The sequence below is a fragment of the Saccostrea cucullata genome, unplaced genomic scaffold (assembly GCF_032062105.1).
Source record: "Saccostrea cucullata isolate Sc308-1 unplaced genomic scaffold, CSIRO_AGI_Scuc_v1 ctg1320, whole genome shotgun sequence".
Classification (NCBI taxonomy): Eukaryota; Metazoa; Mollusca; class Bivalvia; order Ostreida; family Ostreidae; genus Saccostrea; species Saccostrea cuccullata.
This window is the reverse complement of record NW_026930614.1, coordinates 81,963-98,516: the sequence shown is the minus strand read 5'-3', so window position 1 is coordinate 98,516 and position 16,554 is coordinate 81,963. Positions and strand designations below refer to the sequence as shown.

General features: G+C 32.5%; 3 protein-coding genes across 3 annotated transcripts; all 3 read left to right on the top strand.

The window, feature by feature from the left end:
- The first annotated feature begins 859 nt into the window (after positions 1 to 859).
- LOC134229259 (uncharacterized) lies at positions 860 to 4,560 on the top strand. Its single transcript, XM_062710971.1, has 5 exons — positions 860 to 909; positions 2,481 to 2,627; positions 3,998 to 4,077; positions 4,200 to 4,271; positions 4,387 to 4,560. Exons 1-5 carry the CDS (start codon positions 882 to 884, stop codon positions 4,558 to 4,560), a joined length of 501 nt encoding a protein of 166 aa, XP_062566955.1. The 5' UTR covers positions 860 to 881.
- A 101-nt stretch (positions 4,561 to 4,661) lies between these two features.
- Positions 4,662 to 10,078, top strand: LOC134229258 (uncharacterized). The gene is made up of 7 exons (XM_062710970.1): positions 4,662 to 4,773; positions 5,009 to 5,082; positions 5,218 to 5,289; positions 5,441 to 5,681; positions 5,768 to 5,871; positions 9,276 to 9,384; positions 9,798 to 10,078. The coding sequence occupies exons 1-7, from the start codon at positions 4,698 to 4,700 to the stop codon at positions 10,076 to 10,078; spliced, it is 957 nt and encodes a 318-aa protein (XP_062566954.1). The 5' UTR covers positions 4,662 to 4,697.
- A 683-nt stretch (positions 10,079 to 10,761) lies between these two features.
- Positions 10,762 to 16,353, top strand: LOC134229252 (uncharacterized). The gene is made up of 12 exons (XM_062710965.1): positions 10,762 to 10,831; positions 10,925 to 11,074; positions 11,188 to 11,267; positions 11,775 to 11,843; positions 12,042 to 12,249; positions 12,493 to 12,618; positions 14,167 to 14,240; positions 14,360 to 14,431; positions 14,859 to 15,015; positions 15,221 to 15,327; positions 15,428 to 15,503; positions 16,127 to 16,353. The coding sequence occupies exons 1-12, from the start codon at positions 10,804 to 10,806 to the stop codon at positions 16,351 to 16,353; spliced, it is 1,374 nt and encodes a 457-aa protein (XP_062566949.1). The 5' UTR covers positions 10,762 to 10,803.
- Positions 16,354 to 16,554: the final 201 nt, after the last annotated feature.

The following is a 16,554-nucleotide window of genomic DNA, read 5'->3' as shown; positions in this document are numbered from 1 at the left end:
TTTTTAATAAATGTGTTATGTATTTTGATACAGCGTTCTTTGTCACTTGTTTTACTTATCGTGCCTTTTATTGTTTTAGCAATATGATTTTACTTTATTTATTTAAAATTTAAGTATGATGTTTCCTTTCTTGGAGAAATAGACGAGTTGCTACTTTGAAGCAAATAATCTTTTTCTTTGTATTTTTATTATTTTTTTTTTAATTGTGTTGCCAAAAAAAAAATTTTTTTTAGACAATAAACTTACTTCAATATCAGAATTGAAACAAAATTGTTTTTCATTTTTTTTAATTTCAGAATATGTTTCTCGACATGTCATTAATCAATTCTAAAAATGTGTCTTTCTCACATATTGAACTTTTTTTGTTTTATAGCAAGAACCAAATATATCATTATGTGTGTTGTGAAAAGGTGTTTAAAACAATCAAGTATTACATGAATGAAAATAGCGATAACTAAGTTAAGTGAAGGAAATGGTTGAAAACACTGTCATATAAACTTATTTGAATTGACTAACCCAAGTCTGTCTCTATTAAGTTAAAACAATAGAATCTTCATTTCTTTATTGTTGATTTGGTGTTTTAATAAGTATAATTCTTCTCATAGTAATCATATCCTTCACTGGCAAGTTGCTTTTAGATACACATACCAATGAGTTGTTTCTTCATGGAGATTTTGAAAAAAAGTTTGTTTCTTGTTGTAATAGTTGATAGATCTATATACCGTAATTTGCTTTTAAAACCAAGAGTATAATACTTATACTAATAGCAAAATGTAGTACTTATTAGGTCATACTTCGCAGTCTGATCACTCGTCTTATCACTCAAATATTTGTACAGACATGGCCCCGTTACATGAAATCAAGGAACCGACCTCATTGGAATGTTGTACTTTGGATTTTGTTTGACAGGTAAGACATTTCATAATGGAGTAAATAAGTCACATGTACATACATACTTTATGATCTCTGTGCCTTTGAAGCCTCATTAAGTAGAAATAATATAGTTTATATTATACGTTTTTTAAATACATTTTTGTATATTTTCAACAGATATATGGTATAATTTGTTTATTTTATCATAATACAAAAGAATATCAAAATTATGCTTCGTCTTAGTGCTAGAATGTAAGAGATTTCAACAATGAAAGTTTCTCCAAAGGCAAAATTATCATATTAAAATCCATGTATTACTTTAAGCTTAAAGATATTATGACGTCATAATCAATTTCAACTTTCTTTTTCCCGTTTTACGGCTTTAGCAGAAATATGTAGAAAATAGGGTATTTTCATGACATTCAATTCATATGAAAAATAAACTTATATTAAATTTGAAATTGAGTTAAAGAGGAGGCTATATTACATCCCTTTGTCGAATATGAAAAAAAATCCCATATGGCCTTTTTTTCATTGAAAATGAAAAAAAACAGTTTTTCAGTTTGCCTACAAATTATGCCCCGAAACATCTTATTTGACCAAGCTAAAGTTGTAAAGCATAAAGTTTGATAAATCTGTAAAAGTTTGCAAAAGTAATTATTTTGTTTAAATTTCTATTGTAATCAAAGTTTACATTAATTTCCTTTTAAAAAGACTTAAACCATTGTCAATATAGTGTTAATTAGAAAGTTATATGCAGAATTAAATTTTGGTCCTCTTCATAAGTTCTTTTGTAAAACGGGCCCCTGATCCCACAAGTGATGTTTTGGAGGTCCATTTATGCTCTGCTTCCAAATTTGTATTGTTTAATTAAGAAATAAGGTATCATTTTTAAACATCTATCGGGATATAAATACGGGTTGGTCACGAGATTAAATTCCATAAAGCCCGAAGGGCTTTATGATGAATTTAATCTCGTACCAACCCGTATTTATAGCCCGATAGATGTTTTAAAATGATACCTTATTACTTATATTTACATTTGTGACGTATTCATACTTTATATTTGTCTGATTATGACTTTTAACGTGTGAAATGCATTATTTTTCAAACCCAACGGCAAGTATTGTAATCCACTGATCGCGCGTCGACCCTTCATGACGTCACTGAGAAATTACGTCAAACGATTATCCAAACGCACATCTATGACCTCTTCCATACCTGTATTTATACAGTTATAGTTCCTTTCAGTAGTGTTATATAAAGGAAAACATTTGCAAATGTAAATATTGGACTTTTAAGCTTGAATACTGTTCTTCATCTCAGTTAGTTATATTGAATATATATTACACTGTACAAGTAGATTTGCATACACGGAAAGTTATATTACTAATTATATATATTAAGGATCTCGGTCAATATAAAATAAAGAACCATGGCATGACAAAAACATAAAAAATGTAAAAGATGAATATCTAGAAACACAAAAAGTTTAATTGGTGAAGCAAGCCTCATTTATCTATGTTATTTATTAAGTTATTTTATGGAACTGAGGTCAAGTTGATGAGAATCCTAGACAAATAACATTACACTTCTTTCTTTCTAAGTCTTACTCAGTTTCCATGCGAGTCCAGTGTCGTCTGCTTTATGCGATGACGCTGATTATGACGCGTGCACCAGACTATCACGTGTATCTGATGTCTGCAACGATCTATGCTTTGCTAAATATTGTCCTCGAACATGCGGAAAATGCCGTAAGTAATAGTTTATTTTTTTCTTCATAAAACATTAAAATAATAAAGTTTAAATATTTTTTTTTCTAATGTTAATTTCATGATTTTAAGGAAATAAAACGTTTCTGAGCTTGTTTCAAACTTGTGAAATAGACATGTTTTCCATTTTCAAATAATTTAATTTTGTTTATATTCTCACCTCTCATCGGTTGATTTCCAAAAAGGAACGCAAATATTTTGTGTAATCTGGTTTGGTATGGGGACACACCCCCTTGACGACCAGCTTAATCATCTTATCCATGCAATCCCCTCATTTCCAGTCCTCGGATTCCAAGGAAAATTCAAGATTTAATAAATGTATCTTTAACTTCAAACACTTACTCGATCTTACTTCATGTAAACACACATCATGGCTGCTTGATCTATGTATCAGTTATTACCTCCCCTCGCTTCACATCACTTCCGTTACTACGGTTGTATTATTGCGCGGTAAATTTGAACTCATAAAAAGCAACACAATTTTACATCCAAAGTTGTTGCATTATTTTAAAATTAAATTATAAGGAATGACTCTAATTCTTGGCCAAATTATCGAGTATAATCTGGTTTGGGTCAGTTTACGCTTTTTTTATAATCCGCTTCGCGGATTATAACGGGTAAACTGACCCAAACCAGATTATACTCGATAATTTGGCCAAGAATTAGAGTCATTCCTTAAATATCATATTGACACTTGAATATTTGATAAAGGATAATTAAAATTTAAGGAAGGCTGAGATGAACAGAAAATAAGTTAAATAACTGTATGAAATTCGAATCTGGTCTTTAAAAAAAATGCACAGTTCATTATACCAAGGCCATCATAGAAAGAGATGATGTGTTTCCTTCCTTGATGAAAACTTTCCATATTTTCAAAGTTTACATTTCAATTAGAGCGTCAAATTTGCCAATGTTCTTGTACACTGGCTTTGCATTATAAAATGCAGTTGAAACTGGTGTATTTGTAAGCAATGTTTACAATGTTTGATGGAAGAAGATCATATCATGAAAGATATATTTTGTTGAATTTTTTGCCGGAATAAAATTTATATTACCAATGGAAAATATACTTTGAAGCGTTATTTAAATTATTAAAGGAATATTCATGTATATGGAAAATTGAATGATTATATTAATTTTACCAATGACAAAGTTTGCATGATGCATTCTTAGCTAAAGTATAGTACTTGTTTGAATGAAAGCAATTATGATTTCACCTGCATTATTTCATTTAATCTTTGAAAATTTATAGTTTTTGTCCTAAAAATGAGGTAGTTTTTGAAAGATACTATAATGCATTCTGTCATATTCTTATCACATTAATATATAACCAAATTGTTTCTAACTCCAAGCTTTGAAGTGTTACAACTGTTCCGCCGAACCCTCAGCAAATACTTGCAATACCACGGAAATATGTTCATCATTTGGTCAGGTTTGTAAAAATACTACCTGCAGAATGTTTGCAATTGACATTTACAAATACATATAAATAAATAAAAATGGTTTGTAGTTTGATATATAATGAAATCTTTTCTTTGTTAATCTGTTTTGTAGAAGTGTATTGTCATGGAATCTTTGAACTCTGATTTGTCGATGAGCTATAAATCAGGCTGTGCTACAGGCCATGTAAGTAGAAAAGGAAATAACAATACTCCAAAAATAAGCTGCTCTTCAAAACAGTTTTAAACAAAATTGATGTTAACTTACATATCTCATCTTGTCATTTATTCATGTATCGTAGGTTTGTAGCCTGCTTTTTGGAGGACAACCGCATCAAACCAGAGGCCAATGTTGTGATCATGATTTATGTAATCATGTTATTCCACATTCCAAGCGTATAACTGGAATAACTGGACTACAGGGAACAGATATAACACTGAACACAAACCTAGAACTATTTAGAGGTCCAAGTTGATTTTATTATAAGCCTAGATTATAAAGTGTCATGGTTCAACTATAGTCTTTCTTATTTTTTAAAGCACCATTTCAATTATATTATTTTATACAATGTTTTTAGAGTGCCATGAGATTGATTATACTGCCTGTCAAATAATGAAGCAAAAAATTAACAATATGTGTGATGAAGCTTGCTGGGTACAGGCCTGTCCTCAAACATGTGGCAAATGCGGTATGTGTTTAATGAAACGAATAACTATGTTACATATCTATGAAAACAGTCACTATTTGTTCCTTTTATTAGCATTTCGATAATTATGCACATAAGATAGACATAGTTTCAAGTAATCTTTGCTGACTTGAAAAAAAAATCAATGATTAGGATTCAAAAGATTTTTAAAACGACGGTTGCAAATCTCTCTATGCTGCTTCTGCTTTGGATGTGTCTTGTCTTTTTATGCTGTTAGCCAGCTGTTTTTCTTGTGATCTGGTGAGCCATCCAAGACATTGTTCAAATACTACCGTTTGTGAACCCGGTGAGGTAAAAACAATAAAAAGTCCTCTTCTAAATTCATGTCCATACCTAAAGCAATAACTCTCTATAAATAAAATATCACACTAATACTACCATGGATTAAACCATTTTTTTTTTAAATTTCTCTTTTTTTATATATAGCAATGTTATTCAATGAAACATTTTTCTACTGATGGTGGATACGCGTACAAAATGGGTTGTCTAAAGCAGCAGGTGTGTTGGATAATGAATAATGCGTACTTCGATCGTACTTAGTGCGTACAATTCGTACTCAACAACTCTTCGTAATACACTGTATAAAATTTGAATCAGAGCATTTGGAAATGACTTCTTCCATTTTAATGTTTAGGAGTAGTTTTTGTAGGCTTGTTCAAGACTTCGCACGTCGTTCAGTAATGTCTTTGGACGAAGAGACGAGATAGAATTGCCTTTAGACGGAGATTGCTGTCAAGGAGACCTTTGCAACAATGTTGTCTTGAGACATTCAACTACCAGTACAACAACAACGACAACAACAACGACGACAACAACAACGTCAATGCCAACGACAACAACAACACAAACAACGACGACGCCGACAACATCAACAACCCGTGATCCCCTGGGTATTAAAGCTTATACATGGAACTTGTTATTAGAAATATTGGCACTTTTCAATTAAACAAGTTTGTCGAACTCATATGTTCTCTAGGTTGCACTTATTCCTTTGGGAGTCGATGCCCGGATACACACCAACAAATCGGCAATAAATGTCTTATGGTTTCCAGTAAACCTTTGGATTTTGAAGAAGCAAAGGTTGGCATAATAAAAAATAAGTCTACGATATAGTAATGAGTATGTTGTAACCTTGAAGAGGATAAGGAAAATAATTCTTCTGAAATATATTTTTGATAATAAAGTTAAAGATTTTCTGCATTTCAATTCAAAAGTGTTGTTGCATGTCATAGAATGTGGTCATTGAAAAAAAAGAGAAAAAAGTTGATTACTTATTAAAACTGAATATTTGAGTCTCGTGTTATGACAGGCGTTGGGGCGCTAAAATCAATTTATCAAAGGTATTAATAGTTGAATAAAAGTGATCATTAGTTGTCATGTATCAATAAAATATATGTGAAATAATACATGAATGCGACACTTCAAATATTCAGTCAATAAGTCATATAACTTGCAATGTAATTAGAAGCTATAATGACAGACAGACATTCTTTATTTCCTCTGCAGCAGAGATCAATGCATCAAACTATTAAGTATGTAACAATATTTGAACTTTTAAACAAAAATGTGGAAATATATATACAATCTCTCAATTACGCAAGTTACTGTCCATAATTTAAACACTATGTACATCATTTATCAATTTTTTGAAGTTTTACACTTCATGTAAGTGAGTGTTCATTTCTGTCATCATTCGCGCAACGCCAGTTGCAACAGCAAGCATAAACATTTCCCACTCCTCCTCAGATACGATAGAACCACGTCTTGATCCAAGAATGGTATCAGCGATTACGTCGTCCCTATTATTTGTGAGATTAACGTAAGATTGGACATTTATCGCGTTTACTATTTCGTCCATCAAGCTGTCTCTGCTACCAAATAGCGTTGGACATTCAAGGAGAAAATGCAATGCAATATCACTTGTTGTACGCGTACACAATTTGCAGTTCACCTCCTCTTTAACGATGTCGACCGAGAGTCTAATTATTGAGGCTAATTTCCATTTGTGTTTCGGAAGCTTCAAACCGAGTAGCCAAAGGGGATGAGTTGATAAATTTTCATGTATTTCTGCGTATCTGCGAAGCTCCTTTCTTTGATTCAAGTTCTCCCTCCACTCACGTTCAGCAGCAGTGTCAACTACAGTTCCTACGAATTGCTTCCAGGTGTATTTTAGTGGAACGTCACGATTCAAAAGGTACTCTCTGAAAAAGAAATCAATGTTGTATTCCCTCATTATGGAGTGAATATCTGCTAGGAATCCACGCTTCGGTCTTAGTGTCGTCGAACCAAAAGAGCACAACCTTGCAATGAAAAGCTTTTTGTAGAATAGAGAATAACTTGATGTACAGAGTCTGTTCCAGAACATCAACTTAATTTTATCTATACTCCTTTTCATTTCAACCAGGCCAAGGGAAAAGATGGTACACAGAGTTGGTGATCTTTGGTCAAATCCTTGCATTCGACGGGCCGCGTATCTCTGTACAATTTCCAGCTCTTCGATCGACTTTTTAGAGATCACATCCCATAATTCGCATCCATACAAGATCGATGGCATGACAACTGTTTTCCATAGTTTAACGCTGGTCATGGGATGTATACCCTGATCATGAACTCCTATGTTGATAAGTGAGTTTAATATGCGCTTGCCCTTCCTGCATGCTTGTGTAATTGTTGTATCATTTCGCAACCTATCAGTAAGGACGACCCCAGCATAAACATTCTCTGAGTGTAAGTTGATGATTTCCTGGCCAAGAATAAATGGTCTAGCCGCAGGTTGCTTTTGTCGCTTTTTGCTAGAGCTAAAGAATAAAATACAACTTTTGTTAGGATTATAGCGCAAGTGCCAACGTCTAGCGTAATTGTAGACAATATCCAGCTGCTTCTGGAGACCACTGGGAGTGTTGGATATAAGGGAAGTGTCGTCAGCCAGAATAACACTTGGAATGTGAAGGTCACACACACATGCTCCAGTCGCACTTTTATCCAGCTTTCTATCAATCCGTCAATCATCAGAAGGAAAAACCACGACGATGGTACCCTTCCATGTCCGACACCTTGCTGTAAAGTGAATTCCTTCGACAGTTCTTTTTCGTATAGGATTTGAGAGCTGGAATCACAAAAAAAGTCGGAAAGCAAACGCCACCCTTTACCATTGAAACCTAACTTGTACAGTTTGTAGAGTAAACCATTATGCCACACGCTGTTAAATGCCTTTTGGTTGTCTAAAAATGCCACATAAATATCAGAGTCTCTCTCTATATAGTGGTGAATTGTTTCCGTTATAACAAATCCTGCCGGTATACTTCCACATCCTGGACGGAAACCCTGCTGAAGAGGGTGTGGAAAAAGAATTTTAGCGTTGATATGCTTTATTCTTGTGTACAATATATTTTCAAATAACTTTTGTAGGACTGAGGTTAGGGTTATATCTCTATAACTATTTGGCTCCAGCCTGTCTTTTTTCCTCCTTTGAACAAAGTTATAGTAACTCCTCTTTTGAATTGTATCGGATATTTTTCGTTGTTTAGAATTGCGTTAAACAGTTCTAACAGGATTTCTAGAATAATGTCTTGCACAAAGCGCAAATGTTCAATGACGAGTTTGTCAAGGCCAGGTGCTTTTCCGTTTTTCATTTTCTCCATTGCTTCTGTAACCTCTTCTTTTTTTGTAATATTTTATTAAACCCCCTCTCCACCCTTTATTTTGTTTTGATTTTACCAAAGTTATTATGTAATGGATGACAGAACATTGTTAGAAAATATTTCAAAGAAATATAAAGAGGATCTAAAACAGATTATTATACTTCTGTTAAAATGTTTCCTATATAAAGTTCAGAAGGTAAAAAATAGCTATCTTTTATAGTTCACGCATACCAAAGCTATACCCCGGGGTATAGTTTTTGCTATCCACCCACGGAAAATTTTCATGCAATTTTTGCCTCCAATTTTGATTTCCAGCGATAAATCTATTGACTGATGATGTTATAATGACTTCAGTAGCATTGTGACGTCATCAGGATTTCAGATTATTCTTGCAGTATTATCTTACTCCAAAAAATTCAAACCTCAGAAATTATAATATACATCAGTATAATAAAACACTTATCCACTGGTTGTGAGTGGGATAGCTCTTTTATCAAACCCTTGACAGGAACTATTCCCCTCGGGCAAGCCCTCGGGGAATAGTTCACTGTCGCGGGTTTGATAAAAGAGGTATCCCACTCACAACCAGTGGATAAGTGTAATAAAAATCATCTGTTCTGTGGGAATGTTTTACGTTTGTTAATTCGCGACCTTTCGGTTATAAATGAAAAGTTTGTAATTAAAATGTTCAAGTATTTTATACTCTGTAATACATGATCTACAGTGTATTTTTAAATGTGTTGGATCATTTTTCTCATATATATATTTCATGTTTGACATATTTAAGATATCTCTGTTTCTTAAAACTTGATGTTAATGAGATGAGAATGTTTAATTCCCTAGAGATACTGTTATTATCATTGCTCCACTTTGGCAGAGGAAATCGACGGAAGGAATTTTTACTCCATTCAGCAATATTTATTGGGGTACTTTAGACAACATATAAACATAGGTAATGGACATTTTATTGATGTCGATAAAATGATTTTGCTTTGCTATTTTAATAATATTTTCTTCTTTTTTATATATGAAGGAAACTATTCAATACTCAAGTGGAGTTTATCTTGATGGTAAAAGCTGCAATAGTTATATTTTGTTTTGTGTTCGGTAATATGTTATTTTATTAATTTTTTTTTCTCTTTAAGGCAAAGGTTTTTAAAATATGTAGGTTAAATTGAGTTATATTGTGAAAATTATTAGACAAGAAAAAATAAAATTTCCATTTTTGCACTTGCTTATGATTTGTTAGTCAGAGGAGATTGTCCTTAGTTCTAGTCAGATTTATTTTCTTCCAAGGGTGTGATCTTTTTCCAAAGCATTGTAGTTCGTGAAATATATTGAAAATTAATATAGCTTTATTTGCAGGAGAGACTGGAAACGTCTACCTTGGAGCCATTGACAGACACCATGACGGAAAATTTACCTGGATCATATCAGGGACCATAGCAGCTGTACCAATCGGATTGGAATATAATCATTACTGCGGGGTACTTGTTTACGACACAGGGAGGCTAAAACCAGTCTCATGCAGCGAATCTCATTATGCTCTTTGTGAAGCTCCATTAAAATTAAACTACATTACAATTTATAATTTTTTGCCAAAATCCAAAGTGATGTGCCAAGACCTAGAAGATATACAAGAATAAGATACAGTATAAGATTAATTGTGATATTATAATAATAAAAGTGTTTTTTTTTTATAACAACTACTAGTAAGTATGAAAAAAGGCAAATTTTAAGTAGTAACAGTCGTCAATTTGCATCTCGTACAGTATTTTCTTTTACTTTTTCTATTATGGCTATCAATCGAACTAGAGCAAATCTAGTCAAATTTATTATCATTCTGATGATCTTTATCAAGTTTTTGTGTCAATGCAATCACATATACTAGTATGTCGCCGCGAAACGCAGTGTTTAGAGAGTATTGATGAACATATTCGCTAATTTCTGGAACAATTTTAATCTGTCCCACGTGGGACTAATATTACGCCGCATATACTTATCACTAGACTTTACAAGGTTGGATTTCTAGAAAGTATGCTTTTGATTTATCAAATGAAAAGAATGTTGTTCAATCAAGACATGTTTTAATAAAGCATGAAATGATGATTAAATATATAAAACTTTTTTTTAGAAATAAATCTATTTAAAAAAAAATTGAAAAACATATACCTTAATGAACATGCAAAAATATACCTTATTATCATTTTTTTTCTCGTAATTATAATTCATTGATTTAGATGTATTCAAAAACTAGGACATATGCTTATATAAAATAATAAATGAGGTCATATGATTTTCTGGTTTCTATTTCAATCAATCCTTGTATTGATAAGAAAGATAAGGTATAAACTTCGAATGGAAGCAAAACATGACTGATTTTCCTGCAATTATTGCTGGTAAGATACAATATATCATTGCTTAATCATTATTCGTCTTTTAACATTAAGCATATTGCACATTAACTTTACCTACCATATCTTAAATGACAGTGATCTGCCTGTGTGGTATTGGTGGGATTTCCTCCCAGACAACATGTGATGATGTAGATACCACTGTATGTCAGAAGTTCCAGGATAACCGTGATATCTGTGTGGACCCGTGTCTGTCTAAACTGTGTCCCAGAACTTGTGGAACATGTCGTAAGCTACTCTTCTCTCTTCTTCTCTTACTCTTTACTTTATATTTCAAATTAAAAATGTTTATATCCATCCTATTACATTGTTTGTTATTAATTGATTCGACTCTTTTACAGCATTAAAATGTTACAAATGTGATTCCGTATCTAACGTACAGGACTGTAATACTACATTGGAGTGTCCCGCAAACAATATGGTAAGTGTTATTTGAGCGACTGTATTCTATTTAAAAGATATACTGTAAATCGTTTTAATTCCACGGTGTTAAAATTTCACGATGTCACAAAAAGTACAAACAGTGATGGTTTTAATTTCACGCTGCAAGAAATTAATTCAAATTTTGTATACGCATATAAAGGTTTTTAAAAACTAATAATAACATTCACGATGGGTTTAATTTCGCGGGAAAATGATTAATCGCGAACATAATGAAATTAAAACCATCGTCATTATTTGCCAATCTACATTACTCATATTACGTGTACTAAATTTCGGTTGTAAATTGATATATTTTTGAACTTTCTCCTGTACAAAAAGTTGTATTTTATTCCAGAGTTATACCTACTTTACGATTACATACAAGTTAAATTAGCAATAATTTTCCTAAGGACATATTTTTTTTTTACTAAATCAAGCAATGCAAATGCAAGGAAAAAAATCAAATAGAGTTCCACCATAATTATTGGATTTTATTTTATTGCAGTGCATTGTCACTGAGTCCTTGGGAGCTGATTTTTCTATGACGTATCGTTTAGGATGTGCAACCAATGATGTGAGTATCAATTAATAAAAAAAATTTACTGATATATAATATTTTTATTCAAGAACAAATTGAAGGACTTAAATTTAGCTGGGTTTTTTTTTTCAGAGAAAGACTTTTTAACACAATTTAACAAAGTTAAAGTGATGCTTTATTTCATTGCATACATAAAAGTTAGTATTAGCATTGAACATTTTTTATGAATAACAGGTGTGCTCGCAATTATTTGGATCCGCTCCTACTGGATCGTCTCTGATTGTTGGAAAGAGAGCACCCGCAAAGAGAGCAAATTTAAATGGTGACTGTTGCAACACAGACTTGTGTAATAGACACTTTCCTACACCGCCACGGGTTATGCCAAATGTTACAACAACCATGGAAATGATGACGACTACTGTAATGATGACGTCAACAACAGGTGAAAATTATGACTTTTAATGAACAAATGTCCCTGTTTACATTAATAAGGGGGTTTGTTCTTTGTTTAAAAAACAATTCTTGTCAGCTCCATAGCTATTATAGCGGCTTTTAATCATATTTATACATTTTATGAATGTATAATGGCTCTTAAAAATGCAGAACAGCTGTTTATGTAAAATAATACTAAAATTTTTCTTTATTTTTAACGTCATATTCAACACTGGATATTGTATATTTATAGAAGCTTCCAATCTCAAATGTATGGATATTGACACATCAGCTTGCCAGAGGCTATTTAGTCTCAATAAAGCCATGTGTAGTGATCCTTGTGTGGTACAGGCTTGTCCAAGAACGTGTGGGCAGTGTTGTAAGTGTTTTAAATACACAGTGTTTTCGTCTGCTTTTTAAAGGGGCTGTTTGAGGCCATTTTTACAATCCCTTTAGGAAGATGATAGAAAGTTAAAACAATATGATCAAACTTTAAAACTAAAATTTATTAATTTTTTCTTTGCCAAATGATAGTTGAGAGCAACAACAGGTGAAAAATCTATGTTATTTTTTAATGAAGAAAATGTTCCTGTTTAAAATAACATTTCTTACATTGCCGATGATTGGGGGATGAGACGCGCCCTATTCATTGAAAATTATACATATAATCATATAAAATGACATTGGATACTTAACTTTGTCCAAAAGAGTAATTGAATGGTTTAAACCCCAATCACATTTCCAAAAACGCTTTTATATTGGCTTTTAAACCTATTTTTTTGTCGGCCGACCAATTTTATGTCCATCAGTCCAAGTTATAATTTTTCTGAAATTCATACGTCGGTGGCCGATTTCTTCAACTGAATGTATAATGACTCTGGTCAGTTTAAGTATAAGTCACATTATCCAACGATGTATACGATGAGAAACTGCCTTTTTTTATGATGTAAAATAATACTAAAGTTATTCTTTATTTTAAAAAATTCAGATGCAGTACATCGCTTGATCATTAACACATCTATATTTACAGAGCATCGTCCAATATCCGTTGAAAATGTTTATGGATATTGACACATCAGCCTGCCATGTAGACTGTTCACCAATGTATGAGCAATGTAATATACATCGGCCGATTATCCTGGAACATCGTTTTATAATTAGCCATGTGTAGTTCTCTCATAAAACCTTGTGTGGTACAACGCTTAATGTGACCTTTTAAGAAGGTGTGGGCAGTGTTGTAACACCACGTGTTTTAAATACCGGCCGGGAAATGTTTTATTAACTCGGTCGTCCGTGCATTTTAAAATTTCGGCCGACGGTGTAGACCAACTTCATTTGTGAATATTTAAAATAAACACAAACAAAATTTTGCTGAAATTTTTTGAACCGTAAAATATAAAGATCTTAAGTATTCTTTGGGAAGGTCGTTTTTATGCAATTCCATACAAATATTGCACACATTTTCAACACAATTCAGCCTTGCAAACATTACTTTTTATAGATCTATAAAAAATTCTTTTCTTTTTTGTGCTATTTATAAAGGCCACACTGTAAAGCAAAGCCTTTATAAAATTGACCTAGGCATATTTTTTACTTAACATATCAACAGACTTTAAAATGAATTAAATGCATAAATCCTTGATAATTATTCTTTAAAATGCATATATAATGAACTTTTAAAAAATCGTATATTATATATTTGTTATTGAGCGCTTTTTATTTATTCTTTTATTGTGTCCTTACTGTAAAGCAAATCCTTTATAATTTGATGAAAAATGAAAATCCTCATTTTCTTTAGAAAGCTAATTCCTATTTAATTCATATCATTATGTTGATTTGTTATTGACCCTTGGCGTCTTTTTTTTTTTTTTTATAATTGTTTGCTTTTATAAACATGTGATATTTGTGCATTTTGCCTTGACATAAGCGGAATGCTATTGGTGTGACCATGTTAAGAATCCTGAACAATGCAACACAACCACGCAATGTGAGAGAGAAGAGGTAAGAGAACTCGCTTTGTTGTTTGTTTATTCATTTATTTTTCGAATTATAATAGAACCTATTGCTATATAAAAATCATTTGAATTATACATAAATTCACTTTTATAACACTATTGCAGACTTGCTATGTATTGGAGACTCTTTCATACAGTGGAGAACATTCTTACAATGTTGGATGTATGCATCAGAAGGCAAGCAATTTAAACAACTAGCATGAAAACATACGGAGATAACGAAAAGTATTAAGGATTAAAAGTCCATAGAACAATACAAAACAGGAGCAGAGCAAACACGAACCTCAAGAACATCTGGGTGGGATCCGGTGCCAAGGAGGAGTGAGCATCTCCTGCCAACCGGTCACAAATGCGGCATGCTCCTTGTCATGATTGGGAAATAACGGAAGTATCCGCCGTCAATTCAGTGTATAAATAATGGACTAACAACTAGTATGAAAAATGTCAGTCAGGATTTAACTCAGTGATAAATTGTATTTGCTGACAAGGTCATATAACAAGGAAGTAGGTCTGTGTCTGTCTTTTTCAAATGCCTTTTACTCGAATTCAAGGTAACCATGATAATAACCACTGTATGTACTCACTGGACACTTAACTTTGACAGGTCTGCAGTCAGTTCCATACCCAAGCTAGTCATGTCTTTGGTAAGAGAGCAGATCCGGTCGAACTGTCTCTAGATGGCGACTGTTGTTCAGGTGACCTCTGTAACCATCACGCCCTGACCCATGTGACTGCTACTACTACTGCCGCTCCTACAGACAGTACGATAATTATAGATACTGTATATGTATGCAATTTAACCTAGGGTCATCTGTCAAATGTTTAGCTTAATAACATTAAGTAAGGTCAGTTCTCACTGTATCTCATCTTTAATACGTTATTAGGTTTTCTTTCAAAAAAAAAAAAGAAAAGAAGAAATTATTTTTATGCAGAAAAATTGTGTTTAAATCGAATGCTTTCCTATAGTGTGTGCCTACACAGCTGCTAATCACCACTGTCCTACAAACTTCCATCTCGTAGATGGTAAATGTTACATGATTGGAAGTACTGCTCTAAATTACGATGATGCTATGGTAAGTACCATCACCATATTAGTTATTTAATGCCTTATTCACAGTAGGATTATTTACTTTATTTGCAAAACTTTTTTTAAAAGTGAATTTCGATATTTAGAATTTTTGCAAGACGCACTGTTCCAAACTGGCCGAAAACCTATCACGCGGAGATTACATAGCACTTGAACATTTTGGTAAGATTTCTAGTAGATTAACCAGAAATAATTGTTTAGGAACTAAGAGGAATTTAAAATATTTTAAACATTATAGGACAATATGAAAGTTTCTTTTGGTTTTAAGATAAAACCACTGTAAGCTACAATTTTTCCTGGCAATAATTGCAATATGAATTGCCCAATTTCAAATAACAACTTTGTAAAAAATATAATAAAGTGGAGGAATAAACGAATGATGAAACCAAAAAATGAACAGATATATATTAACAGTTTCTACTAATTAAGTAAAAAGGATTATTATAACCTATATGAAACCATATAATATAACTTGGAACAGTTTACGTGTAAACAGCCCCAAATTATGTTATATCGAAAAACATGGGTTAGAAAAAGCTTTATTCCTTGTAATTTGATACCAGTGTAGACAATAAGAGAATTTTTCCATCAAAAATTGCTTCCACTTGAGCATATCTTAAAAATAACGGAGGTAACTTATGTTAAATGATATAAACTAAATCTTTTATCCAATCAAATGACGTGTTACATATAAATTAAATCATTTCAAATTAAAAAAAGTTTTAAGAAACGTGAATCTGTTTCTTTTTAATTCTTATACTCTTATAATTGAACACATAATTTAGTAAGTGGAAGGAGTCACCTATTCATTGGAGCTCGTGATCCACGAAAGAATGGCGAATTCGTCTGGAACACCAGTGGCAGACATGCAGGTACCTTAAACTATTTTGGAGCCATATTAGGAGTACACAATCCCAAACCATGTGCAAGTTTCTCTCCAGTCCGCCCAGGTCTCCATGCTGAAGATTGTACTGATTCTCTAAGGCCCCTGTGTCAGGCGTCTATGAAATAAATCTATATTACACAGTTTTAGACTCTGTTGCTGCTGATTGAGTAATATTTTTTACCCTCTACATTTCAATTTATCGTAAACGTAAAATGATTTGAAAGAGTTCTTTGACATTTAATTCTCCTTTTTGTCCTAATCTTCATTAAAATCCTCCTAAACTTCAATATCAATTGAAAAATATTCACACTAAACTTGCACTGCTAG

Bases quoted from the DNA above. Each gene is read 5' to 3' on its own strand.
- LOC134229259 (XM_062710971.1), top strand. From the start codon at position 882: ATGTTGTACTTTGGATTTTGTTTGACAG. The intron at 2,628-3,997 runs GTAAGTAATAGT...TCTAACTCCAAG, and splicing joins TCGAACATGCGGAAAATGCC to CTTTGAAGTGTTACAACTGT. The intron at 4,272-4,386 runs GTAAGTAGAAAA...CATGTATCGTAG, and splicing joins CAGGCTGTGCTACAGGCCAT to GTTTGTAGCCTGCTTTTTGG.
- LOC134229258 (XM_062710970.1), top strand. From the start codon at position 4,698: ATGAAGCAAAAAATTAACAATATGTGTGATGAAGCTTGCTGGGTACAG. The intron at 4,774-5,008 runs GTATGTGTTTAA...TTATGCTGTTAG, and splicing joins TCAAACATGTGGCAAATGCG to CCAGCTGTTTTTCTTGTGAT. The intron at 5,290-5,440 runs GTGTGTTGGATA...TAGTTTTTGTAG, and splicing joins TGGGTTGTCTAAAGCAGCAG to GCTTGTTCAAGACTTCGCAC.
- LOC134229252 (XM_062710965.1), top strand. From the start codon at position 10,804: ATGACTGATTTTCCTGCAATTATTGCTG. The intron at 11,268-11,774 runs GTAAGTGTTATT...ATTTTATTGCAG, and splicing joins AGTGTCCCGCAAACAATATG to TGCATTGTCACTGAGTCCTT. The intron at 12,250-12,492 runs GTGAAAATTATG...GTATATTTATAG, and splicing joins AATGATGACGTCAACAACAG to AAGCTTCCAATCTCAAATGT.